We start from the raw sequence: 21,408 nt of genomic DNA, 5'->3' as shown, positions 1-21,408 counted from the left end.
AGAGTGAAAAATTTCTCAGGACTAGGAAAGGGTAACTGCATACAAGGTGCCATAAAAAGAGAAAAAGTCACAATTTATTTTAAAAGATTGAAGAAACCAGGGCAATATGGTGCAAAGAAAAAGATTTCAACAGACAATTGTAAACAGAAGTGAAAAAATTAGTGAAGAGAGAAGCTGCCAGCAGCTGCAACACAAAGGGACAGAGAAAGGATCCAGCAAATTCATACACAGGGAGGGATGTCTGCACACAGCATCTCGTGCTTCCCTTCTGTCAATTCCTCCACAGTCTGGAGCAAAGAACAGCCAAGGACAACTTCGGGAAATCTCCCATTTGAATTAAAGGTATTTATAATTTATTACAATTAATACCTCCCAAAGCAGGTATGAAATATAGTAAATTTAGGGGAATTTGGTAAGAGTCCACTTCTATGTCCTAATTTCTTTATTACAGCAGTCCAATTGTAAGTTTTCAGCTTAAATTCCTTTCAAATTTACCATGACCTATGCTGCTATTAATGTTCTGGAAAAATAGTTTAAAAAAAATCTACAGAGGCTTATTAGCAATAGCACCATATTAGGCAAAAATGCCCCAAAACCAAACTAAAAAATAAAACCACAGCAATTTTAAACAAAGCAACACATGAATAACACAGGATTAAAAATATTTGACAACTTACTTTTTCTGCATTTTCCTGTTTTTCTCTGCCTGACCTCCAAGTTTGCTGAGGCCTAATGCATCCTGAGAGGAACCATCTGCTTCTCCCAGGCCACCTACAAAAACCCCCAAATTCGATTTAATCCTTTGTAATATTACTGATCAGGAATGTGTAAAACCCAAGCCCCAGGGCCATCTCTCTCACTGTGTAAGAAAAAACAAACCAACCTTGTCCTAGAGCTTCCTTGCTTCCCTGTCCAGGTCGTCCCTTTTCCTTCTTGCCAAAGAGGCGGCCAATGGAGGATTTGATCCCCTTCTTTTTGGGGGCTTTGTGAAGGGAATCTTGGCTGCTGTTACTGCTACTAGGATTACTTGTTTGGCCGTCTTGTGAACCTGTTGAACTGTACCAAAAAAAAGAGTCATAAAGGAGCCCATGTACAACAAATTCACCAGAGATAAGCTCAGCGTTCTGTGCAAGTTAATCAAAGTTCAGTAACTCACTAATGACATTTAATTTCATTTAATTTTATGAATTATGAAAAGAAATGTTGATAGCACAAGTTGCTGACTGAAAGGGGCAGACAAAGTTCAAAATACTTGAGTAGACTCCATCTCAGATCCTTAGGTACTTTGAAAAGGGTATCTGTCAATCAAAGTGATGGCAATTTTGCAAGTTATTTCTCAATTTATAGCTAAATAAAAACTTAAAGAGTTAAGAGCTACCTTTTTCATATCCCAAGCACGAAGATAACTTAATGCAGACTTTGAGTACTAAAAGCATTCCCATGAAGCCATTTCTAAACATTAGCAAAATCTACATTCCTAATGTTTATGTAACAATCACCCATTTATGTGCTCACACTCCTGACTTTGGAGAAACACTTTAACACTCAGACTAAAATCCTACAGGCTGAACAGCTCTGCAGTTTGGGGTTTTATCCTGATGCTGGAACACTGAATTCCTGGTAGGTGTGAGTGATTCCCAGCTCACTTACTTCCTGATGTCCCTGATATCTTCGTGGCTCACTGTGTGCAGAGCTCCTTTCTGGACTCTGTCCAGGCGCAAGGAGCGAGGTGAGGAAGGGGGCGATGTCTCACATTTTATGGTGGTTTTGTCATCTCGTACCTCTTCTCTGGAAGCTGGAGACTGATGGGAAAGGAAGAAAAACTTCAGGGGCAATGCCAAAACATGAAGGCAATACCAACTACACAAAACAGTGGAAGGAAGAATCTTATTTTAGTGTTAAAGGATCACTTTTGCCCTTACCATTCTGGAGTTGCCTATTTTTTGCTTGATTTCTTTCTGAATTTCTTGTTACCTTCAGTGACAAATGCCTAAATTCAGTCTTAGCTACTGAAATGAGATAGTAGCACTTATCTTTTATTCATTTATAGGGCTAAGAACTAAAGTAATGCCTTCAGCACCATAAAATGAATATACCTGTCACCAGTTCAAGCAAGGGCAAAGACAGAAAAACTAAAGAGACCTGTGGAAAGAATTATTAGCAAGATCATTGACTCTGTGAAGTCAGTTTCTACATACCTGTGGCTACAAAAGTTTGAGGAACAGAAGAATAACTTATTTGTGTGTGCACTGACAGCTTTCAAAATTCAGCACTGATGCATGAAGACTACAAAGCAGTGGTTGCAAACAGAAAGCAGCACAGCAGTCCTCCACACCAGCAAAAACAGGCAAACAAACACAAAACCCCACAAAACAAATCCACACTTAGGCTAAAATGATAAACCATAATCTTGTTTTGTTAAAGAGCTACCCTGCCAATGCTTTATGTTCCTGTTATCCACTAATGAGTTTGGGGACAGGGAGGGAGATGAAGGGGCACACCATGAAATAAACTAAAGATTTTTACCTTTCTACGGTGTTTCCTTAAATCACTAGGCTGACAGATGCATGCAAAGAAAAGAAATTTGGAAAAGCTGTATTTATTGTAAACTGTAGCACAGACTAAGACAACTAGTACAGACAAAACACCTTGGGGAGAATATAAACAACAATTACAACAATGGCACAGAGAGATACTGGGTATGAAGTACTCCTTAAATCACAGATTACTTAAACATATCCCTGAAGTGAGGAAAAGGAAGCAAAAAATAAACACTTAGAGTTGGTTATTTACCAAAGTACCAGAGATGTTTGAGTGTGTTAGCACAAAATATGTGCAGCAAAAAAAACCCAATAAAGTGTGTGGCGGTGCAAGGTGTTGCTTTGAAAAGGTGAGATCTGCTTTGAACCTCCATGTGAGCCACAGGAGCCTTAATAAATCATCTGTACTCATCCCTCCACACAACCCTGGGATTCCTGCAGCTGTTTCCTACACTGCACAAAAAGCAGCCAAGACTTTAATAATGTCAAAGAGTGCCAACAATAGCCAATTTCTATACAGTAACAGGATTCTGTTCTTTTTACAGCTTTCCAGTGTTGGAATGTTTGAGCAGGAATTCACCACCATTCACTTTTATTTTATCCTCCATCCTCTGTACCTCAGTCCCCAGGGAGTGCCCACCTCCGCCAGTGCACAGAGCAAGAGTTACACAAACAGCTTATTCAGACTGATGCTGACAAAAGTTAAATTTAGATAATTTGTTTAATAGCTCTCATTATTTAAAAAGCCTGCAACCAAAAATAAAGTTGGTGCCCTTTGAAGTGGGACAGGGGGAGGGATGTTGTTTCCCTCCCACAAAGGATAACTTTTGATTGTTTTTGATTTAGAATACATGTAAATTTTGCAGCATTAATATGTAAAGTTTTGTTCAATCTGACTGTAGAGTACTACATTACTAAATCATAAGTTCACTGAGTCATAGAAGGGACCTTTAAAGATGATCTAGTTCCTCCTCAAGTTCTTGACAAAGCACTGCAGACTCATTTTACCATTACTGGATCTTTCATCCATTAAATTTGATGAGCATAAAAATGAAAATGTTCACCACATGGAATGAACTGCCCACAAGGACTGCTCAAGAGAGCTGTAGGCTTCACCATTTATCATGTTGATGCTTTTTAATCATGAGGGGCTTTCAACTGACTGAGCTGCATAACCACTGGCATTAAGCTAATTTGCCTACATGATCAAAACCCAATGCAACTCTCTATTAAAACGTTAGAAGACACAGCAGAACTCAGTCGAATAATCCATGATAGTTCTTGCTGAAGTTTCCAGAAAGCTCTTGTTCTCTAATTCTTGATTTCAAGCTTTCACAAATCAGTTGCCAGGTACAAAACTCATCAAATACAGCATAAACACCAGATCAAGTGACTTCAATGAACAATTAGGATCTAAAGGGAACTTAATTACAGCTCACTTTCTTCAATTGCATCGGATTTCAAACCAGACACAATTCTCCTGATCTAGTTTTGGGGAAAAGAGCTACTTAAATTTGTATATGGTTTTCTGCATGAGAAGTTATTTAGCTTAACTTATAATTGTGAAATGTTAGAAGATAAAACACTCCACAATCTGAATTTTGATAGCTTCTCTTTTAGAAGACTGCTTACCCCTAGACATATGGCTAGAGCTAGTACAGTTATTTTCATTTTAATGCAAAGAAGGCAAAATTATTCCCTTTTATGAAAAAATACTTTTTGGTGTATGTGCACATTAATTTTAAAAAGCCAGCAAAACTACTTAGCTGAAATACTTGGTTTTAACTGTTCGTTTTATTTAACACTTATGTAAAACAAGAAAGGGGGAGATCTGTATCTTAATTGTACAGATGTGTTTACATGCACAAGGCAGCTCCTAGAAGGATTAATCTTCCTCAGCAGTCATAGGAATGTCAAAAGAAGGAAAACATCTTTCTCTACTCTCTGAACTCCTAAGACTAAACTACTTGATCAACCACAAGGTCTAACAGGTATTTCTTTTACCTATCAGGCTTTAATAGCTTAAAACAGGACACTAACACTCATTAATATTCAAACAGCAGTGATACCATCCCAGTCTTCAAGATTAATATGCAAATCACTTTTTAGCTGAGTGTTTACTGGAATACTGGACTGCTAAAAATAAAGTTTAAAGCAGATGGAGAAGTGGTTGAAAAGAAAACATTATTTCTTCTAGAAGGAGGAGTCTGAAGAAAGACCATAACAACAGAAGGAATAAATACTTAGGCACGAGATGTTGACCAAATAATAGACTCGAGCTCTGAACGTTTTTCCTAATCATTATGTATCTTACACTTTTTATAGAAGTTGAAAGGAAGCAGTAGAAAAACCTAGAGAAAGGAAAAATACAGCTGAGTAAGCAGGAGAGGAAAGAACAGCCCGTTTCCTAGAGAACAGGAGCGCTCCGAGGAGGAGCCTGCAGGCCGTGGTACCCACCAGCGTCATGATGCCCAGCCTGTCCACCTCCCTGGCGGGGCTGTGCGGGACGCGCCGCGGCGTGGAGCGGCCGCTGCCGGGCGGGGAGGAGCCGGCCAGGGCCCCGCCGAGCGCGGGGGCCACCGAGCCCAGCGAGCGGAACCGGCCGTGCGCCTCCAGGCTGCCGCTGCCCACGCGGCTCTCGATCTCCTCCGCGCGCTGCTCCGTGTTCTCCTTCTCCTCCTGGATCAGCCTGGGGGAAAAAGAGCCTCACAGGGACGTGACATTCCAACAGGGACTACTGTCACAGTCGTATTTTCTGAAAAATCCCTTCGCCAGGATTTCTTCTCCTGGGAAGCTGAGACGCCTCAGAGAAAAATGAAAATGACATTATCTCATTTGCTTCCCCTGTGTTTTGCTGCTTTGGAATGTGGTTGGAGATTGTTTATCCAACAGGTGGTTGTTTGATGGGTTTCATGTGAATTGTTTTAACTTCATGACCAATCATGCAGTAAAGGCTGTGTCAGGACTCTGGAAGGAGTCACAAGTTCTCATTATCATTCTTTGTAGCCTTCTGTCTGTATCTTTTCTCTATTCTTGATTATAGTTTATAGAGTGTTCACATCCTACAGTGTTCACATAATAAAATAATTAGTCTTCTAAGAACATGGAGTCAAATTCATCATTTGTCCCCTTGTCAGGGGACTCCAGAAAACACCACAAAGGGTCACGCAAACAGAAGCGGCACTTAGCAGAAAAATGTGGGGAAATTACCATTTTCAGCATAATTTTATCAAAAGCTCCACAGCAGACAGGCCATACCTGATCTCTTTGTTGATTGCATCTAACTGTTCCTGCAGCATTATGGCCAAAGTCTGAGCATCAGCCTGACCACTTGGTGACAGCAGATCGACTGAGCTGAAAATGGTCTCCCTGTCATCCTCCATGTCAGACACATCCACATCACTCTCAAATGCTTGTGCCACATTTGCCAACACACTGGCTTGCTGGGCCCGCTCCCAATCCTGCTCATTCAGGGTCTGAACCTACAAGAATCCATTAAAGAAATAAATCCAAGCTCAAATGGAAAAAAGTGACATCTCTACTACTTATCAAGATGTTTCAAGTAATTTATGTAAGTCCACTTACATGCTGAATGCATCCATCAAGACAGCAATGTTTAGAGAAATGTAAAAAAAAAAAAGCTATAATGTAGGAAGCTTTAAACTTCATTTAACTGCAAGATGCAGAACACACATTTAATTACAGTAGAATTTTGCTATCAATTCCAAGGGAACTATGGAATCAGTTTTATATAATGGGCACTCATGCATCCTGAAAGGAAATGGAAACTGCTTGCAGAACAGTAATGTGTTAGATTAGAGTGGACAGACACAAAAGTAGGACTGCTTCAAATTGTGCTTTATAGGCTTATCAAAATTAAAAAACAAAAACAAAATTAAAAAAAAATAGGAGCTCCAAACCATAATCTTGCAACTATTTGCTAACAATTAAAAGGACCAGCAGCTGTTCATGAGCTGGTAAAACAGGATCTATAAAACTCAGGAGTTTTGTGCCAGGTTCTCCCAATTTTAAAACCTCCTTGCACCTGATTAGCCTCATGCACTGAACAAATGTGTTTTGTTATCTGTATTTTCCCTCCTTACCTTGGAAGGCTCGTCCCTGAGAGCAGCCAGACGCCCCTTCTGGGGCCGCCTCAGCACGGAGGAGGAGCTGTAGGAGTCTGTGTGACTGTCCCCCACAGAGGAGGATGGCACAGGGAATCTGAAATCTGCTCTGCTGCAACACAAAACAAACATTTCATCTTTACAAAGGGAGAAAGAAACAAAAAAAGTCACCCAAAGGATTTCTCTTGTCCCACCACTGCCATTTGTTTTTAAGCAGTATAAAAATTGTTTTATATGCTCTATAAAACTGAATTTATAGCTGTGACTGAAACATTTTCATTTATAATATACAAGATTGTATTTAGTATAGTGACCTTAAAGAAAATAGGAAAAAACCAAACTACTGCAGGTACCTATGATGAAGTGATGTGGCTCTGAGCCTCACTTGGTCGTTTTCAGCCCTTAATGCATCAACATTTAATACAAGTTGATCCTGGAAAAATAAATAGAAAAAACATATCATATGCTTTTAAAAAAAATTAGTGTCAAATACAAATTTATAAGCTCACATTTAGGGTTTTTATTTCTCTGAAAGTTGGAAATAACAGATTTTAAGATATAGCCTTTATCTATTTAAACATTGCTTTTGCTACACACAATACAGCACTGTCACAAAAGGGCATCCCAGAATAATTCTGCTGCCTCTCTACCCTGACTTTAGTAATGACAATATAGATTTTAAAAACAGCTATGAGTTCACATGCTACAAAGTTAATTATAATTAAGTGATAAGAAACAAGATGATTTGTTCAAGCTTTCTGCACTAAAGGATCTAAAAGCATTCACTTTTAACTTGGACATTTTTACATGCTCTAGAAACTTGGAATTTAACAGCAGAGAAATACAATGAATGTGAAAACAACAAAAGCCTAAATAAAATGAAAAGTGGCTGATAATGAACATCTGTAAGGAGGGACCTTGTCATTTCCAGGACAAGCAGAATATAAGCTGCTATTGCTAAGGAGCAGCCAAGTCTAATAAGTATTTCTCCCTCTGCTCCCCAGTTCTTAAAACTTTAAAAATAAATGCAACGTTAGCAGTTGCACAAGCATTTCATGATATTCAATGCTTTGAGAAAACCTTATGGAAAAATACCCAGCATTAAAAGTATTTCTCATTTGGTTTTGCTGTTCAAGGTCATATGTACAACAGTACAAAAATTCTACACCACCTCCAAACTTTGGCCAATTGCCAACATATCCAGGCACTTCATATATTCAAAAGTGTGTTAAGTCCTGGACTAAAAGGTTATGTATTATCTATAAAATCCCCCTAAAACTGTGGCACACAATACCATAAAATAAGCAATAACAACTCCTTTCTCTTAAACAGAGCAGGAAATGTTAAGTTTTATGAGGAATTAAAATCTGATCCTGCTATGTAGCAAGGCAGCAATTAAGTTCCAAGATAGTATTTCAGAAATGCAGTCTACCTTTTCATGCTGAAGTTCTTCTATTTGTTTTTTTGCATTTTCAATTTCTCGAAGAAGTGAATTCTGAAATTAAAGGCATCACAAATTAAGTCACTCATATGCTATACACTTTTAAAGCATAACCACGATGACTATCAAAAAAATGCAGTCAACACTACACAAATGCATCTTAAATTACACATGCTTGATTGCTTCCATCATTTCACTTCGATTATAGTTGAAGGTTTATCCTTCCAGGTGTACAGCCCACTAAATAATGGATTTAGTAATAGTACTGGTTCCATAAATCTTTAATAGTAATAGCAGCCTTTTAAAGCTCCATTTCACAGTCTAACTTGTAAAAAAAGGGAATAATTATGCAATAATTCAAAGTAATTCAAGAAAGAGCACATGATCAGAACAAAGTCTTAATGTTACTTGAATGTTTCTTCCCAACTTAGCATAAAAGAATGAGCTGGAAGCCTCAACAAGAACACTTTTCTAGAAGCTGTTAACTACAGTAAAGGACAAGTAGATTTTCCTCATTATTTGCAAATGTAGTTATGGTTTGGAAGATAAGAGGGAGTCAGGGTCAACCCTGAGACATCACCTACTATTCAAGCATTATGCATGAATGCAAGAGGAAGCAAACATTCAGTACAAGTCTGGAAACACCATTTGTGTTCCAAAGCATTTTATTGCCATGACTTTAAAACCAAAGACACTCAGCTTTTCCTGAAACATTTCCCCAGATGGTCATTTCACCCTCTAGCAGAAGAAACCAAATATATTTTAATCCAAGACCAAGCAACTCAAAGTCAGCATCAAGCAAAGTGCCACTTTAGAAGACATTGCTTTGCTGGATGAAGTATAAGGGATCTAACTTCAAGCTGTGCATGAAAGAATAATCCACAAGGATCTAGATCCAAAAGCAGAAGGGAAGAGAAGGAGTGAAAAGTGTGTCAGAAGAGATGAACTAAGTGCAGGGGAAAGCTCCAAGATGTGCACTGACAGTCCAGGAAAAGCCCATTTACATGCATATAATGAGTCCCAAAATGAGCTACCTGAGAAGAAAAGCAAATTGCAGGAATCCCACAATGACTCAGGGGAAGTGGTGCAGCCAAAAGCAGTGGGAAACAAAGGAAACTGAACTCGAAAGGTCAAAGTTCCAGTGCTTTAGGCTTCCTGTATTACACTGGATGAGCCTATTTATGCAATCTGCACCAGTCAAATGAAAAAGGATAAAGCTTCTTAAAAGCTGCCTTCTCAGCACCACAGTGCAGTGCCCAGGGACAACCTCAAAAATTATTTTTAAGAGCACATTTTCAAAATCCACAATGAAAAAGAGCCTTAACAGCACCTACTTATTAATAAGGGTTTTGTGGTTATTTGTTGAAGTTTCAGACATGTTGCAAAAGGCACAAATCATGACAGAATTACACATTCATTACTGGAATGTGACTTGTTACCTTGTCTTCCAGGGCAGCCATCCTCTCCTTGAGATGAAGCTGGAGCCTTTCATTGGATTCAGACAGGAGCTTATCAACAGTTTCTGACAAACGTTTATTATGCTCTTCATTCATCTTCTCTCTCTGTCTAGCCTGAGATACAAAGAAGCTGCTGAAGACACTTCAGATTTGCAATATCTCTAACAATTTCCAAGTTATGAAGGCAGCAAGCTTTCTTTAATCCAAAACCATTTTTTTAACAACAATATTTTTCCACAGAGGAACACTGCATATGCCTCCAGGGCTCTGTAGAGGGAATCTAAGGGACACTTCAGTCTTTAATAAGTGATCCAAGATCAGAAGTTCAAAAATCCAAGCCTACATTCCCAAAAAATTTAAAGGCACAATTGAGAATGGATTCCATTATCTGCAACCCAGGAACCAATTTTTCCATAGTCATTTAATTCAGTAAGTTCCTTCAAACTTTTATTGGAGACTTTCAGCACATTCTCCTTGAGATTTAAGGTTAGCCACAGTACAGTGACTCACTAGCAGCCAGCCTAAACTCTAGTTTTATTTTAAAGCTAGAGAAACAAAGAGGATTAGGTCCTTGCTTTCAGCTCTTTATCTTTGTCAAAATGATGTGCAGTACCCTTTGCAGTTCTTGATTCTTCTCTTCAAGCTGTGCCTCCATCTGTCTCAGCCGCTCCTCGATATTGCCGTGTCTCTCCTCAGCCTGTCAATTTGAGAGCAAAATTAGAATTTGGGTGGGTTTTTTAGGCTCCAAAAGCACAGAAACACTGAGGCACAGGAATATTTCTAACATGCTTTGCACAACTGCCATTTATGATAAAGGACAATGCAGAACAGATGCTTTTCTGTCACCAAAAGGACCTTGCAAGAGTTCAGATGGGAAGTGGCAAAATGATGAAACCTCTCACCCCTAAGTACAATCATGAATCAACTACTACTATTTGCAAACAAGCTTGCAACAGCAAAGTTCATTCATATCCCCAAGAAATAAAACCAAAAAATAAATAAAAGTCAAGACTGAGTGCATTTTCAGCTTCTCCTCACTAGCCAGGACGATGGGACCCTTTGTTAGTAATCATGGCAAAGCAGAAAGCAGCAAGCAGAGACAAGGACTAAGATACAAATTCTACCTTCCTAAGCTTGGTGGCAAGTTCCAAAACTTTAGCATCTTTAGCAGCAGAGCTCCCAGGAGACAAAAGGTCAGACTACAGAGCCAGTTAGGGACAGGAAAGATAACAGGGAAAAAAAATGAAACTAAGGCTTTGAAAGAAAACATGCACAACACACACTTGAAAAGGCTCATTTGTAGTTAACTAAATATAATTCTTTAGATTTCATTACTCCATTTGCAGCCCTCTAAAAATCCTGGTATTTGGTCGTACCACAACTTCTCTCACTCCCCACTTGCTTCACTTAGCAATGTAAGAAATTTAGGTTCAGAAACAGTTCATGTTTAGAAGACTTTATGCCTATTATTGAATATTTTTTTATTAAAAAGTACCAAAATAATGATTCAGGAAGATATTTTTATGATGTAGAAGAGTTAACAGAAAACCCACTTGAGTTCCAAAGAGCAGAAACTTTAAAAAAAAGAAAGAGTAAATCAGAGTGTCTTCAGAGAGAAGAATGGAAAAAAAAGCAGGAAATAAACATCTTCTGCAGGAAATAAATATTTTCTGAATTATTTGTAGTAAAACTGGAAATCAAATGTAATCAAACCAACACTAGGAACAGATTTCCTGCAGTGGGACACCAATGGAGGAGGGAGTCTGGAGGACACTGTGCCACCACCTCACCTTTGTAAGTGCTGCAACTCTCTGTGCCAGCTCAGCCTCCACCTCTGGCAAAGTCTCAGCTTTTCTCAGGGTCTGCTGCAGCTTTTGCTCAGCCAGTTCCAGTCGCTCTTGCAGTTGCCTGTTCTTATCTTCACTCTGCACAGGGTTATGGCCAGCAAGTGTTGAGGGTTAAAGAAGTGATTAGTTAGAAAGTGGTTGGCTAAACAACCATTTCTGGCTCATAAAGTTGGACCATTTCATGTCAAGCACTTCTCAAACTTCCTCTCTCACTAAGGCAATAGCCTGTAAAAACCACTACATGCTATGCAAATCTTAAAAGTTTAGGTCAGAGTAAGTAATTCTCACCCACAAAACTAAAGATGCTTGGATACACATACAGTAACTTAAAAATCCACAATTAATAGGGACAACAGCCCTGCTGCCCAAGATAAAGTGCACTAAATTTCTCAAAACCATTTCCCTTTCCCAGTAAAGCCGTCTCATCTTTATTCCCAGGGTAAAAATCTCTGCAATGTATGACTCCAGCTCCTGAAAAACAATCACTAATAACAGCACATTGCAGCTGATATTTATCTCCCTAAAAGCAAAGTGCTTGAGCACAGCATGAGCATTAATTATCTCCATTAGCTTTATGCTGAGCAAAATGTACTTCATCTCATTTGAAACCACAACCTGTCGGTGCATGGAGTCTTTAGTGGCAATTTCATTTTCAAGTTTATCATTGAGGTCGTGCACGGATGTAGCTTCACGTTGTGCAGCGAGGTAGCGTTTCTCCAGAGTGGTGATCCTCTCCTCCATGTCCTCCTTCTGGGCCAGAGTCTGGGCAGGACACACAACAGAAGTCAGAATGTGAGAGATAATTTCAAATATAACAATTTCCAATAAAATATTTTTAAAATCAGGTTATTTTTCTCAGTAAAAAATGAAGGGGAAAGAAACGGCTTTTTAAAACAGTTAATGATTAAAAACCACTGGTCTCTATTACCTTACACCCCAGATCTGCTACTTTCCTTTCCAATGGTACACACACAGCAAGTCTTGATTGCTGGGGATGGTCAGAGAGTGTTCTGGGATTTAATTAAGCTCCCTTTCTATCTAATAAGGATATGTGGGACCCTAGAGATTAGGGATTCAGCAGTCACAGGAACTGTCAACCACACCACTGAAATTTAAGGGCATCTTTTAAAAAAAGGAAGCAAGAGTAATAAGCTAAGCATGTATGACAAGAGCAAGCATCTCTTCCAGAACATGCTGAAGTTAGCAATGCTAAATTCCAATCTATTAATGAAATATCTAGTTAGTCATAGGTTTATCCTGAAGACAGATTTTTTTAAGTGGACAATGGGACCCTTTGGTCATTTAAGCAAAAACCAGACACCCATCACGTCCTAAAAAACCATTTTCTTCTCATCTATCAAACCGAAAACTTCCAAAAACATAAAGGCTCAACTGAGCACCAGTGAAACTAAGATTTTATAAAGATGGCATTTGTGACTCCCCAAATCCTGACAGTTCCTTCCTCACCTCTCGTACATCCCTCTGTAACTTTGTGTTCATTTCTTCAGATTTGATTAAGTCTTTCCTTGCTGTGTCTAGATCTTCTTCCAGCTCTGTTACTCTGCTGGACAAAGCAGTGAGGCGTTCTTTCATTTGTGTCTGCTCTTTGTTTTGCTTATCTATGATGTCTTGGAGTTCAATCACTTTAGCAAGGTTTTCATCGTGGCATAATGAACCATCAGAGGATCTCTATTAAACAGGGGGAAAAACGTGTATTAGCATGATGCAAATTGGATTGAAAAGCAAATTGTTACTCACCTGTAAACATCCCTTCCCAAAGATAATTTTATTATTGAACAGACTGCAAAAGCTGAAATTTCAATAACTATGACTTTTTACCTAGATGATCGTTCAAAAATATTTTATTATGGTTTAAAATTAAAATGTTATAGTTAATGATTGAAACCCATATGTCATTTAAGGAAAGTAAATAGTTGTACCTTCCCATTTGTAGTTGGTGTATTTTCTTGTTCATGATTTATATCCAGCATCCCATCTGGAAGTGTTTTCTTCTGATTATTTTGCTCTTTCAGAATCATTAACTGAAAGAAAAGTTTACAGACACATGTTTTAAGCCAATTCCTTTTTCACTAATAATATAAGGAACAGCTGCAAAAGCAAAGGAGCAAAACAACAATTACTGATTCTACTGCCAGGTATGTATTAATAAAATCTGGCACAGGCACTCAAATACCTTATGCCACTGCAAACCCTGATTTTAAAGGCACAGGAACTCTTTTTGTTGGTTTGGTTGGGGTTTTTTGGTTGGGTTTTTTGGGGGGCAGAGAGGGTGTCAGGAGGTTGAGGTTTGGTTTTTTCCTCTCCTGCTCTTTCAAAGCAGCTAAGTTAAAAATTAACAATTATTCCATCTGGCAAGAAATCAAAAGGAAGAAGAGTGAAAGTGAAACTTAATAAATTACTCTGTACAAATATTGACTGAAACACCCACAATAGACACATGAAGCCTTCTTTTAAGACAGAAACTTACCTCTTTATGTGTAGTACCTAGTTCTTCTTCCAATAAGCTACACCTTTCAAGTGCTACTCGTAATCTCTCCCTTACCTGAAAGGGTAATTTCAAATTATTTGAAATCATTCAAGTCAAAAAGAAATCAATTTTACTTGATGCCATACCTTTACAAACAATAAATGACACTGTTTCCATTACACTTGGAAACCTTCTTGATCTGGAGTCAGCCCTAATTACAACACATGCTACCAAAAAAATAACCAAATAATGTGTATCTTATCTAGCTTTTCCTTTTTTCTGTCAGAAGCAACATGACCTGTATGTTTAGGCACTAAAGAACTAAACATACCTAGAATTTGCTTGTCCTTCTGCAAGGCACAGACTGTGTTTGCTTTTGCTCATTTACAACATGGAAATAAGTAAAATTCCACTTAAAATCATTTGCCAGATTTTTTATACAAGGGTCCCAAAGACAGATAAACTGCAAGTTGGCAACAAAATTTACAGTGAACTTTAGCAGTTGCATATCCTGCTGTTAATATCAGGCACAACTGAAGGGAAGAGTTCTTTTAATTCAGATTTCTATCCCAGTGTAAGCAGATTCCTCTCCTCCTCTTCTCTCTAGCCTATTTCTTTTATTAGATAATCAAAAGGATAAATCCTGATGTTGTACAGGTAAGCAGCTGTGTGCATTCCTACAGCAAATATATTGCTCCTGAACCATGCTGAGTTTACATTAACACAGTTAATGAAGTGCTTGCATAAACCACAGCACCTTGCTTTAGTTAAGTGCAGCACCTTAATTTAGGAGAGCATTTACCAGTGTAGTTACACTGCAGAGATTTCTACAATTTCAGTACAAAAATTGCCTGGCCCACACAAAGGACAGAGGATGGAAAGGTGTTAGGTATAATACTTCATTACCTTTTCATCAAGGGCTTTGTGGTGCTCAAATAAGGATTTTAGTGCTTTGAGAACTTCTACTTCACTAGAAACTCCTGCTGGAGACTGAGCTTGCCTCTTCACAACAGTCATCCTGAGGGATCGCTCATGCCTGGAGACAAGACACTCCAAATGTTCCAGTAATAGCTAAAGCAAAAGGAAAAAAAAGAAAGGAATAATCTTTATTCCTGTTCTGTACAGCTGCAGAAAACTTTGCCTTCTAGAACATCAAGTGTAGAGTTCTAAACTTCAAGTTTCAGAGACAAAGGATATTGTATTGAGTGTAAGGACTTGCTTTTAACATTTCAGCTGTATTAGAAGTGTAAACTGCCCAAACACATCACCACAACCTGCCCACTCTGCTCCTCTGATCCCAGAGCTGCAGGATTACAAAACTTTAACAAGAAATCTGGATAGCAGATAGCAGTGCAGTCTTACAAGCTTTTCCTGATTCTGCACAGCAGCATTTGGAGCTGTGCATGAGCTGCCAAACCCTCTTGATCAACACACACACATTCGCACTTCCATGGGGATTCATGTACAAGTATCAGAGGAAAATATAATTTTAGCTTTTCAAATTCAACATTTGTTTTCCTCCCTGTAGCTGGATGCTTTAACAATTGTGAGCTTGGAGAAGACAAGGAACTGACCCTTGTGTTATTCCTTTCTGCTTTCAGTTCAGCAATTTCTTCTTCCCTTTCAAGCAGCTGCTCCCTGCATACATTCAGCTCTTTTGTGAGCGCTGCAAATTCCTGGAACAAAGCAGACAGAAATATAAGCACATCAAATATCAGCAAACAGTGAGAGTGGATTCATATGAGCACTTGACAGTTCCTTAAAGCATTCATTTCAGATGTGCAAAGCCAATACAACTGTATAGTCATGCTAAGCCAGCTTCAGTTCAAACATTTAAAACCTTCATGCTGCCAACTGTAAAGACAAATGATGTTTGACCCGGACTTTGAAAACTTGTTTGTGTCTCAAGGCAATTATATTGCCTTCAGTTGGGGATTCCCTGGTAAGCAAAAGGAAAAACATATTTGTAACATGCTTTGTTACAGTTTCAAAGAGTTGTTAGTTTTGTGAGTTTTGGTTTGTTTTTAACAACTGCTGAAGGAGACACGAAAAGCACAGCAAAATAAGGAAACCAACAAACATGACATATTTCAAGTCATTATTTAATTGTGAGCAACAATGAATAATCCTGACATGTACCAGATTACAGCTAAATAAGGAATTTCATTCAAGCCTTCCTTCCAATCTCACAAAAGGGAATGAAGCAGCCCTTTCCCTACAGTCCTGCTAGAAATCTCTGAAGATTAGAATCAGAATTTTCTGAAAGCTGAGCCCGGGGGCTCAAAGCCCTCACAAGGCTCACCCTTCAAATTCAATAAAGATTTCACCAAACAAAACCCCAGCAAAGAGAAACAGTACAGAGTGAAGTGTCAACAGGGAACAGGAGTGGAGCTAACTCACAACACCTACTGCATGCTTATTAATGCAGTGAACACAGCCAATATGGAAGAATATCCTCCTGCAGTCAGGGGTTTCTGTCAGGAAATGATTGTACTAATATCTGCAAGTGCCACTGCAGCCTAGACCATTTCTCCTCTCTATCAACAGCCTCACTAAAAATGAAATAATATAAAACTTAATAAAAAGGACATTTAAATGTTCTATTAACTCAGGGAGCATACTCTGAATAGAACAAGAGATACAACTATACACCACATTTAGAAGCAAACAAAAAGCATAACTTAATCTACCCTGGAAAAATTTAAATTCTAATCTGAACCACACTGGAAATGAGAATTGACAGTGTGAATGTGAACAAGTCCATCCTTTGGAAAAGAGTCTTGCAAGAAAGCAACCCTCATGTCTTGTCAATGCAATTTATAATGTGAAAATAAATATGCTTCAGTCACTCCAGTAGCCGGTGAACACACCAGGAGCTTTTGGATAAGAAAACATCAAAATGCTAGTAACTAACACTCCTTTCTGTTCTCCAGGAAATAAGGAAAATACTCATAAAGGAAAATACTCATAAACAAGAGCCTTGCCTAATAAACAATGGATTTGTACAGCTGAACTGGTGATGAGCAGGACAAGGTGAACACAAATATCCAGCTAAGTGGAAACACAATTGCTGCTTCTCTACTTTTTCCAAACTCTGCAAGACCCACTGCTTCTCAGCCAGCAGCTGCACATCAAATGAAAGCTTAGGATGGAGCTGTTCTGCAGCAAAATTCAAAGTGACAGAATGCACATGCTTAAAAACAAAAGGCCATATCAACCAATTAATTATACTAAGCACATCTGTAAATTCTAGCATGCAGCTAAAATAAGCAGGCACGGTCAAAAGACACTGCAATTTCCAATGTTCATTTGGTAAACCTTATTCTAAAAGATACACATGACTGAAAAGACAAAAAATACATTGCACAATATACACCTGGAGTGAACTCTGGAATTACTAACATATCAAACTTATAAAAGTTGCTGTGAAAAAGACAGCAATATGACCACCACCACAGATGCAGAATCCATCCCTATAATCCCTATTCCTAAATCAAATCCTGCTCATTGGAAAAAAGTTTCAGTCCCCCCACTTAATCAGCAAAAAACTGCAAAACACCTTCATTTATTTTCCTTTTTCAACTGCTAAGTTATTTGATTTCTCTAACACAATAATTACATTCATATAAATATTTCACTGCAGTATTTAATTTGCATTCTTAAAAAAAAAGCGCCTATTATTTCCAAATGGCCAGGAAATACTTCCAAAACAACCTGGTCTGTAAATACAGCTACCAGAACTTTTACACACACAAAACAAGTTACAAAAGGGTCCTGAGTGCAAGGTAAACCAAGAGAGGAAAAACCTACTTCAGGCTTCACTGGAGCTGACTCTACCACGAGCTTTCCCAGCAGAGTGCTCCTTCACATCCAAGCTTTTCCTGCACCTTCAACATCCCACCTGTGGGAGCTTCCAAGACTCCCAGGGAACTGGCAACACACTCCCCTTTTGCTCTCACAGGAGCTCAGGTAAACCAGAAACCAAAGCTCCCATTTTTCAAGGGCAGTCCTCGCTTATCTTTACAGATTAGATTATTATGTAATACTGAGAAGAGCTTGGTATGAATTTACTTTCTTGGTGTGGTTCCCCTTCCAAATTAGTAATAATATAAGAAGAGACATTTTTAAAACCCTAAAAATGCCAACATCAACATTTAGAAACATCAATATGGCCCAATTCTCCAGATTACACTGGCCTGAAGTTTTATATTTTTCCTGCCTCTATCTCAAGTCTTGAGAACAGGATGAAGAGCACAGCAAGGACTACCAGACACTGTCTCATCATCCTTTTTCAACTTCAAATCACTGCATAGCATCACTATATGGGTATCTTTTATCTGTATGAGCTTCCCCACGTGAAAACCAGCTGTATATTTGAAAGAAAAGCTATTCACTCCTCAGATGGTTACAGGACACAGAGTTCCAGTCCACTGCATACTCCTGTGTAAATATAAATTGTGGCACAAATAGATCCCAATTGTGACATGAACCATCACACTGTCAGATGACCCAGAGCAAGAGTGCACACAGGAATTTATATGGCTGCTGCATAAACACAGTGACAGGGATTGCTGCCATTGCATAACACCTCCACTGCTGTTTGTTTTGACATAATAGAGCTGCTTTGAGTCCCGTGAGCTGCCTAAGAAAGAACATTTGAACGTCCTTAGTTTCAGCTGACACTGCCAAAAGACATGTCCTTTCTAGTTTTAATACTTACCTTCAATGGGAAATTTGTTATTTCCTTAAGCAGTTCAAAAGCAGAGAAACTATTTGCACCTTTATCATCTCAAAAAAATTCCAGTTGTCTCATAATTTCTTCCTTGGCATTAGATGAACGTACAGAAAGAATTAAAAGAAAAAGGAAAGAATCCTGAGAGACTTTCCCACTTGTCCACAAAGCTGTGTCACTTTTCTGTAATTAAGAAGACTGAGAGCAGCAGAATGAAGTTCTGCTCAGTTTCTGGCTGCCATCAAAATAATGAATACACAGCACTGGGGATTGACAAGAATGGAACTCACAATGAGCACTTCAGAGCACTCACTTGAGTCGGTGGGAGAGTGCTGAATTTACCAGGGAAATACTCCCTGCTGATTAGAACATTCTGGCAAATGCCCATGCTCTACACTAAACTGAAATGTTTACTGAAGAAAGTAACTTTCTGACCAAACCGAATCATTCCAAACACATCACTCTTGGTGCCAGAAATAAATATTCTCAACAAAAAGTCACATTGAGCAAGAAAATTGGTTCTTGTTCAGTAATTCATTTTTTGGGGTTTTTTTTTGTTCCCAAGCTCCAGGATTTTTTAAAGCAATAGCATTTCTTCTATTTCAACCTTCAGAGCTGACCTTCAACCTTCAGTATTTAGATGCCACAATATAAACATCCTTCCCAAAACTGGATCCATTAGTGCTGAGCTGTCAAGCCTGGCTGAGCAGACACACTTGGGAACTCCAAGATCCCAATCCAGGAACATTCCACTTTCAGAGAACAGGTTCCCTTTATGTTCATTACAAAAGTAATTCATAGGTCTCACAGACAGCACATCACAGACCAATAAATGCTACATGACAGGAAGATAGTATTTAACCTAGGGGAACACTTGAAAGAAACAAGAGGTAATTCCTGGAAGTCTGTTAATATATGTTGTGTATTAGGGATGCTCTATAAATAACTAAATTTGTTTGGAATTTGATCAAGCAAAAAAAACCCCTTATTCCACAAGAAAATGCAACAGCACTCAAATGCACAAATAATCATGAACTACAAGCAACCACATGGCCAGAAAATTTATATAAATAATGAAAATATATGCAAAAAAAAAAAAAAAAGAGAAACATTTTGAATCCATCAAATATTATTAAATACTGTAAAATAGTAACTTCAGGCAATAGAAGATGAAGTTGTGACTGTTATATCTTTAGGAACATCTCTGACCCAAATATATGACTGGAATTTATCTGTTTAATCTGCAAGTGATATTTTGGTTTACTGTTATCATTCTGGTCTGCAGACTGAGTATCAAGCAAGCCACTCACAAATCTGAGCAGCTGAAGAGAGCAGGAAAAGAACAACTGGGGGAAGTGCAGGACATCAGGGCTAGGGGATCAGAGGTAAGTTTTAAGTTTCCGTCATGATGTTTTTACTACATATAAACCACAATTATTCCAAATGATGACTGCATGGAAATGGCAAATATACAGTCTAAAAAAAAAAAAAAAACACAACAAAAAAACCAAAAAACAAGCAAAGAAAATTTAAATATCTAATTTTTTCCCTAGGGTATTTCACAGTCACTTCACTATAAATCCAAGGGGTTTAGATAGCACACAGTGACCAAGAGCCCCAATATATTTGGAAGTTCCTAGCAAGCAAATTTTCATACCTATAAAGTCACAGGTTTGTTTTGGGATTTTTTAGGCTAAGAATCAGAGCTATAAAATTATGAAACAGTTAAAGGATATTGAGAGTTAAAACTGAGGAGAACTGACTTGTTTTCACCATTAAATCCAACCTTGGAAAAAAACATAGTCACACACCAACACAGATTATGCTTTGCTTGTTCCATGTAGTAAAACACATTGATTTCAGCCTTTCCATATCTCTGGCACTTGCTCATGGGAAAGAGAAAAATCAGCATGGAGTGAGCAAAGAAAAATATTTTCCTTTTCACCTTGTGAAACTAATTTCCAGTAAGTATCAAGCAGCCTGAAATGACTAAGCTAGAAACATAAAACTTATTTCAAATATTAATAGAATTAATTCTATGAAACAAGTTTATCTTTTGTTCTCAAAAGCCCCAGAACTTAAAAGGGAGCGTAAGAGAATACTTCAAGTAATACTAAAACACGGATATGACAAATTCTTCTGTTTTGGAACGCTGAAAGGCTTTTCAGTCTCAAAGTAGCTGTTTTTCCAAGTGGAGCTAACTACCCACCAGAGTGAGAACACACTGGAGCTCATTACATAATTAGTGTATTGGCCTCCTTTTCTACTTCTGTGTATGCATAAGATGTTTTATAACTCAAAAGACAAGCACCAAAACAGAGGTTCAGATTTCTTTTTGGTCAAAAAAATTCTCCCCTTCCAACCAATGGCACTGAGATATAGTAAAGGTTTAATATCACCTCTGGTTAACTCTCAAAAATCTGTATTTTCTTTGAAAAAACTACCTTTTTTTTTTTCCTCTATCAAGAACTGCAGCACCGCATGGAAACTCAAGTGAATATTGCTGCCAGCCAGTGATCAATACTAAACCTGAGTCACTTCTTACCATTCCATCCCTTATTTTTTTTTAGCAGGTCTCCTTCAAGTGTCCCTCTTGGACTGACCTATCTAGGCTTTGTCATTAACTGCTGCTCAATCCTAAACAGGCAATTAAGTTTTAACGTGTTTACAGTTGCATAATGTTCTTGCTCTAGAATGAAACTCTGGCTGTTCCCAGCCCACTTTGGAGCTGGAAGCAGAATCCACTGCCTGGCATTTGACAAGCTAAGAGCCAAAGGAC

The 21,408-nt window shown here is 38.4% G+C and overlaps 1 protein-coding gene across 4 annotated transcripts in view; it reads right to left on the bottom strand.

The window, feature by feature from the left end:
* PPFIA1 (PTPRF interacting protein alpha 1) overlaps positions 1 to 21,408 on the bottom strand; it is a 53,626-nt gene that overhangs the window by 17,144 nt on the left and 15,074 nt on the right. For 2 of the 4 annotated variants that reach the window (XM_066551261.1, XM_066551260.1), the window contains exons 3-19: positions 15,472 to 15,573; positions 14,804 to 14,968; positions 13,898 to 13,972; positions 13,350 to 13,451; positions 12,877 to 13,098; positions 12,025 to 12,171; positions 11,353 to 11,487; positions 10,176 to 10,259; positions 9,545 to 9,676; positions 8,097 to 8,159; positions 7,018 to 7,097; positions 6,644 to 6,776; positions 5,799 to 6,022; positions 4,998 to 5,229; positions 1,651 to 1,802; positions 884 to 1,056; positions 678 to 771 (exon numbers count right to left, since the gene is read on the bottom strand). In XM_066551261.1, coding sequence (XP_066407358.1) covers positions 678 to 771; positions 884 to 1,056; positions 1,651 to 1,802; positions 4,998 to 5,229; positions 5,799 to 6,022; positions 6,644 to 6,776; positions 7,018 to 7,097; positions 8,097 to 8,159; positions 9,545 to 9,676; positions 10,176 to 10,259; positions 11,353 to 11,487; positions 12,025 to 12,171; positions 12,877 to 13,098; positions 13,350 to 13,451; positions 13,898 to 13,972; positions 14,804 to 14,968; positions 15,472 to 15,573 — 2,315 coding nt within the window. Of the gene's footprint in view, positions 1 to 677; positions 772 to 883; positions 1,057 to 1,650; positions 1,803 to 2,526; positions 2,557 to 4,997; positions 5,230 to 5,798; positions 6,023 to 6,643; positions 6,777 to 7,017; positions 7,098 to 8,096; positions 8,160 to 9,544; positions 9,677 to 10,175; positions 10,260 to 10,686; positions 10,762 to 11,352; positions 11,488 to 12,024; positions 12,172 to 12,876; positions 13,099 to 13,349; positions 13,452 to 13,897; positions 13,973 to 14,803; positions 14,969 to 15,471; positions 15,574 to 21,408 lie in introns of all 4 variants that reach the window. The other 2 variants (XM_066551258.1, XM_066551259.1) reach the window with 2 other exon arrangements.

This window comes from Molothrus aeneus, chromosome 6 (genome assembly GCF_037042795.1).
Source record: "Molothrus aeneus isolate 106 chromosome 6, BPBGC_Maene_1.0, whole genome shotgun sequence".
Classification (NCBI taxonomy): Eukaryota; Metazoa; Chordata; class Aves; order Passeriformes; family Icteridae; genus Molothrus; species Molothrus aeneus.
Note: the sequence above shows the minus strand (reverse complement) of the source record. Positions and strands in the feature narration are given on the sequence as shown.